Source organism: Triticum urartu, chromosome 2A (assembly GCF_056163025.1).
Source record: "Triticum urartu cultivar PI428250 chromosome 2A, HENAU_Tu73, whole genome shotgun sequence".
NCBI lineage: Eukaryota > Viridiplantae > Streptophyta > Magnoliopsida > Poales > Poaceae > Triticum > Triticum urartu.
In genome coordinates, this window is record NC_141874.1 from 190,152,720 (window position 1) to 190,159,327 (window position 6,608).

Here is a 6,608-nt window from a genome sequence, read left to right on the forward strand (position 1 = left end):
TGAGTGGGAGCTCTGTAGCATTTCTAATATTATATGTGGATGACATATTGCTGATGGAAATGATATAGAATTTCTGGATAGCATAAAATTATACTTGAATAAGAATTTTTCAATGGATGACCTTGGTGAATCTGCTTACATATTGGGCATCAAGATCTATAGAGATACATCAAGACGCTTGAGAAGATTTTCAATGAATACATACCTTGACAAGATTTTGAAGGAGTTCAAAATGGATCAGTCAAAGAAGGACTTCTAGCCTGTATTGTAAGGTGTGAAGTTGAGTAAGACTCAAAACCTGACCATGGCAGAAGATAAAGAGAGAATGAAAGTCATTCCCTATGCCTCAGCCATAGGTTCTATAAAGTATGTCATGCTGTGTACCAAACCTGTTGTGTACCTTGCCATGATTTTGGCAAGGGGTACAATAGTGATCCAGGAGTAGATCACTGGACAGCGATTAAAATCATCCTTAGGTACCTAAAAAGGACTAAGGAAATGATTCTCGGTAATGAGGTGATAAAGAGTTCGTCGTAAAGAGTTACATCGATGCAAACTTTGACACTGATCTACATGACTCTAGGTCTCAATCTAGATATGTGTTGAACATGGGAGCAATTAGCTAGAGTAGCTCCATGCAGAGCATTGTAGACATAAAAATTTGCAAAATACATACGGATCTGAATGTGGCAGGCCCGTTGACTAAACTTCTCTCACAAGCAAAATATGATCACACCTTAGTACTCTTTGAGTGTTAATCACATAACGATGTGAACTAGATTATTGACTCTAGTAAACCCTTTGGGTGTTGGTCACATGGCGATGTGAACTATGGGTATTGGTCACATGGCGATGTGAACTATGGGTGTTAACCACATAAAGATGCGAACTATTGGTGTTAAATCATATGGCGATGTGAACAAGATTATTGACTCTAGTGCAAGAGGGAGACTGAAGGAAATATGCCCTAGAGGCAATAATAAAGTTACTATTTTTTATTTCCTTATATCATGATAAATGTTTATGATTCATGCTAGAATTGTATTAATCAGAAACTTGATACATGTGTGGATACATAGACAAAACACCGTTCCCTAGTAAGCCTCTACTAGACTAGCTCGTTAATCAAAGATGGTTAAGTTTCCTAACCATAGACGTGTGTTGTCATTTGATGAATGGGATCACATCATTAGGAGAATGATGTGATGGACAAGACCCATCCGTTAGCTTAGCATATTGATCGTTCAGTTTTATTGCTATTGCTTTCTTCATGTCAAATACATATTCCTTCGACTATGAGATTATGCAACTCCCGGATACCGGAGGAATGCCTTGTGTGCTATCAAACGTCACAATGTAACTGGGTGATTATAAAGATGCTCTACAGGTATCTCCGAAGGTGTTTGTTGGGTTGGCATAGATCGAGATTAGGATTTGTCACTCCGAGTATCGGAGAGGTATCTCTGGGCCCTCTCGGTAATGCACATCATAAGAAGCCTTGCAAGCAAAGTGACTAATGAGTTAGTTACATAATGATGTATTATGGAATGAGTAAAGAGACCTGTCGGTAACGATATTGAACTAGGTATGAAGATACTGACGATCGAATCTCGGGCAAGTAACACACCGATGACAAAGGGAATAACGTATGTTGTCATAACGGTTCGATCGATAAAGATCTTCGTAGAATATGTAGGAGCCAATATGAGCATCCAGGTTCCGCTGTTAGTTATTGACTGGAGAGGTGTCCCAGTCATGTCTACATAGTTCTCAAACCCGTAGGGTCCGCACGCTTAACGTTCGATGACGATTTTGTATTATATGAGTTATGTGATTTGGTGAACGGATGTTGTTCAGAGTCCCGGATGAGATCACGGACATGACGAGGAGTCTCGAAATGATCGAGAGGTAAAGATTTATATATAGGACGATAGTATTCGGACACGGAAAGTGTTCCGGAGGGTATCGGGTACACATCGGGTCACTGGAAGGGGTTCCGGGCATCCCCGACAAAAGATATGGGCCTAATGGGCCAAGAGGGGAAACGCAGCAGCCAGTAGGGGCTGTTGCGCCCCCCATATGGGCCGCACTAGAGGAGAAGGAAAGAGGGGAAGAGAGAAGGAAGGGGAGGGATTCGGTCTCCCCCTTCCTTCCCTCCTCCTTCCTCCTTCCTTTCCCCTCCGAAAACATGGTAAGGGGGGCAAATTGGACTAGGCCCCCAAGTAGGATTCCTCCTACTTGGGGTGCCCCAAGGTTGTCCCCCTCCCCCTTCCCCTCCCACCTATATATACGTGTGGAGGGGACGCCTAGAACACACAACAACATCTGTTAGCCATGTGCGGCGCCCCCCTCCATAGATTACACCCTCGGTCATATTCTCGCGGTGCTTAGGCGAAGCCCTGCGCGGATCACTTCACCATCACCGTCACCACGTCGTCGTACTGACGGAACTCATCTATTTCCTCGACACTTTGCTGAATCAAGAGTTCGAGAGATGTCATCGAGCTGAACGTGTACAGAACTCAGAGGTGTCGTACGTTCGGTGCTTGATCGGTCAGAACGAGAAGAAGTTCGACTACATCAACCGCGTTGTCAAACGATTCCGCTTTCGGTCTACGAGGGTACGTAGACACACTCTCCCCCTCTCATTGCTATGCATGTCCTAGATAGATCTTGCGTGAGCGTAGCAAAACTTTTGAAATTGCATACTTCGTTTACCAACAAATATAACAACATGGAACAAACAAAAATTATAGATTCATTGGAGACGTATCTGAATACCAGCACTAACATGGAAAATTTTCAGATAAGTAAGGTAGAATGTGGACTTCACCTGCCTCCTCTTAAAGTGCAAACCAGTAAACTTATCCATCCATAATTAACTTAGGAAATTTCCTAAATATGGTTTTTAGATTGTTGAAAAATTAGGCAAGTTAATGAGTAATTCCAACAAATAATTCATGACTAAAACAGGAAGTAGCATGCATGTATCAAACATCCTAGACATACCAACATGAACATCATCATCGAACATGCAACATCAACCACAGTAAGAGATTGGATCAGATTAGGCGCACGTACTGACCGTTTGAAGGTGCCTCCGTTGCTGCTCGTACGATGTTGACGATGTTAGTGATGACTTGATGCAAATGGCGTTGAAGACGATGATGAGTAGCACCGCCTGACTTGGAAGGAAGACATCCCATGGTGATAGACGATGAGCAGTCGTGCAAAGCGCTTGCCAAAAACCTTATTCACCTTCACCTGGTGCAGGATCACAAGAGCGAGAGATTTCAGAGACCTGCTCTCCTGCTCGCCATTGCACGCCGGCGTTCGGGATGGAGTAGACTACAACAGCAACGCAAGTGGAGAGAGGAGACAAAACCCTAACTCGATTTTTGGTGTGTCCTTGGCCGTAGCCGGTAAGCGCTATATATAGTAGGACATAGTGGTTCGGGCGATGTACTGCAAGCACACCATCAAGATGTTCAAAGACAGTCGTTTTGCAGGGGCTTCAATATTTTTCTTGCGAGACTCGGGGACTTCAATATAGTTGTCTTTTTAATCTGTGTGTTGCTGGTTTGGTCATTTATTTTATGGAAGTCATATATTATACTCCCTCTGTAAACAAATATAAAAAATTAATGATCTAAACGCTTTTATATTTCTTTACGAAAGGAGTAGTCAATTAAAAAATGAGTTAAGAGATTATAACTCAAAGCCCAAGCTCTGCGGAATTCCCCATTAATGGGGTCACAACAGGCAGACGGTACATGTCAGGTACACCGACAGAGGCGACCACTGATCTGGTAGAACGTCGCATGCGCCGTCAGGTGCACGGCCGCGCTCCCCACCGGCACCGTGAGCGAAGGCTGATCCCAGATCTCGGGAGGCGACGTGCAGGTAGAGGGGTTCCGTCCATGGGGCAAAAGCCAAGCGTTCAATTCTGCGATATCAAACGCCGGCACACAGGAACTACAGAGACTGTGGATTAGACTCCACTGTGACACACCAACCATTTCGAAAGGAAAAGAAAACTGCGACACACCATGGACGGCAAACAGCTAGGTCGGCGTGTTCCGACACTCGTTTGCCTTAAACAAATTACACCCCGGGCAGCCGCTGCGCGCGTACGCGGACCCAACCACTCGCCGATGGACGACACCCGTTCTCACTTTTCAGCGAACCAGAAGCTCGTGACTCTCCACTTGGCTGCGGCAAAACACACCGGACGAAGCAAAGGATCCACAGTTTAGAACAGGGGAGCATATGCAGGTTCGGTCATCTTTTCGCATCGCAAAGGAAGATAGATGCATGTGGAGCAAAGTAGCGCACAAAAAGAAGATGCATGTGGAGCAAAGTGGTGCTACCGTGTCACCCATAAGAAATTTAGAAAAGGAAAAGGTTTTGATATAGAAGAAATAAGAGTCTGTCTATGACACATCTAGATGTGACATAATTATATCACATCTAAGTTTGATGTCCACTCTGTTTGTGGTCTATTTTTTTGTCCTAGTTTTTTTTATTTTTTGTTGCTGCATTATATACTTATAAGAGATTAGATATGACATCTTCAAAAAACATCTAGATGTGAATTAGACAAACTGAAAAAATAATGGAGAGGCTGTGGGCAGGCAGGCAGGCAGGCGCACCGCACACATGGGCGGAGGAGGCCGACAGATCGCAACGTAGCGCCGGGAAGGGGAGCTGCGTGCTGTCCCAGGCTGGTATCCCGTTGCCGTCGCCACGTTCCCTCGCTTTCACCCACCTAAGTGCCCAGCCACCACTCTACTTACCTCGCCCGGCACACGCAAACGCGCGCCTCCATCGGCCTGCCACTCGCAGTCGCTTCCCTTTCCCACCACGTTGACACCTCTTCCGCTCCGGGAAGGAGGCAGGCACGTAGACGTAGCGATGGCGCCGCGTTTCCTGGCGTGCTTCGGCAGGGGCGGCGCGACGGCCTCGGCGCCGGAGCCTGTGGAGGACCTGGCCCCGGGCCCGGTGCTGGTGGAGCTCTTCTCCTCGCAGGGGTGCGCGGCGTCGCCTGAGGCGGACGCCCTGGTGGCGCGGCTGGCGCAGGAGTCCTCCGAGACCGGCGGCGGCGAGCGAGCGATGGTGGTGCTGGGGTTCCACGTGGACTACTGGGACTACCGCGGGTGGAAGGACCCCTTCGCGGCCAGCGCCTGGACCGTGCGGCAGAAGGCGTACGTGGAGGCGCTCCGGCTGGACACGCTCTTCACGCCGCAGGTCGTCGTGCAGGGCCGCGCGGACTGCGTCGGCACCGAGCAGGACAAGCTCGCCCAGGCCGTCCGCGACGCGCCCCGCTACCCCTCGCCCGCCATGAAGGTACGCACGCACGCATGCTGCATGCACCCACCACCTTAAGAATTGTTGACGGTGCTCTGAACCGTGTGCGTGCTCTGCAGGTGAAGTTCCAGCGGCCGAACCCGAGCACGCTGCAGGCGTCCTTCACGGGCGCGCTCCACTCCCGCGTGGACGGCGGCGGGAGCGTGCTGGTGGCGCTGTACGAGAGCGGCGTGGTCACCGACTGCGGCCGCGGCGAGAACAAGGGCAAGTCGCTGCTCAACGACCACGTGGTGCGCCGGCTGGAGAAGGTGGCCGCCGTGCGCGACGGCGCGTCCGCCAGGAAGGCCGTGTCCGGGTCCGTCCAGTTCCCGCTGTGGGACGACTTCCGCGCCACCAAGTGCGGCCTCGTCCTCTTCGTGCAGAACTCGGCGCTGCAGGTGCTCGGCGTCCAGCACTTCGACCTGCCCGACAACGTCTGATCGAGTGGCGGGCACCAACTTGCGGAGAGCGCAGGGGCCAGACGACCAGGGGAGCGTTGCACAAGTATTCTTTGTAGAGTTTGATTTGATTGGCGTGCTGCGTTGTTGTAATAGCACTTTGTAAGAGCACTCGTGTGATCGATTACTGGAACAATGGTTGTATCTTCTTGAATAGACCAAGATAGTACAGTAGTCTAAGGAACATGCACAAATGCGAATAACAGAGAAATCGAAGTTACACTAAGGTGCCTCTGAGAACCTAAAATCATTAAATGTACCCAAATGATAACGCCCACGCGGGTGTCATATTTGCACATCGCAATTGAAAGAAACCACCACATTTGGGGCTTCTCTTGCAAAAAACAACCTGGTCGCTAATCTTTTGCAAAAGCCACCGCGCATTCAGTAAAAGTTTTGCAGATTGCACTGAACCTGCCATTTGGCGCGGTTGAGGGCGTTTACAACACGTGGGGCCCAATTTGGGTGACGTGTCCTAACGGACGCGCGGACGGCGCCGTTTGGTCCAAACCGACGCGGTCTGGTCGCGCCGGACAGACCGACCGCCCGCACCCGACCAGACCAGGCCTCTCCCTCCAGCTCCAATCCATGGCGACGACGAAACCTGGCGGCGTGGACGGCGGCGGCGGAGTTGCTGCCGGTGGGGATGCTCCGGGCGGCGGTGCTGGAGATCCACCAGAGTTATGCGGGAGCTCCAATCCCTCGAGCGCGCTGCCTCTTCCCCAACCGTTGTCGCCGCCGAAGTCGTTGGAATACGCGACGGCTACTGCGTTCGCCCAGACGGTGAAGGCCAATCCGACGGGC

At 49.8% G+C, this 6,608-nt stretch overlaps 1 protein-coding gene across 1 annotated transcript; it reads left to right on the top strand.

The window, feature by feature from the left end:
* The first annotated feature begins 4,752 nt into the window (after positions 1–4,752).
* Positions 4,753–5,960, top strand: LOC125536694 (membrane lipoprotein lipid attachment site-like protein, putative (DUF1223)). The gene is made up of 2 exons (XM_048699938.2): positions 4,753–5,346; positions 5,427–5,960. The coding sequence occupies exons 1-2, from the start codon at positions 4,915–4,917 to the stop codon at positions 5,784–5,786; spliced, it is 792 nt and encodes a 263-aa protein (XP_048555895.1). The 5' UTR covers positions 4,753–4,914; the 3' UTR covers positions 5,787–5,960.
* Positions 5,961–6,608: the final 648 nt, after the last annotated feature.

What these genes read in the sequence shown, in the direction of transcription:
- LOC125536694 (XM_048699938.2), top strand. Translation starts at nt 4,915, where the DNA reads ATGGCGCCGCGTTTCCTGGCGTGCTTCGGCAGGGGCGGCGCGACGGCC. An exon ending in ACCCCTCGCCCGCCATGAAG is followed by an intron (nt 5,347 to 5,426) that starts GTACGCACGCAC and finishes CGTGCTCTGCAG; the next exon opens with GTGAAGTTCCAGCGGCCGAA.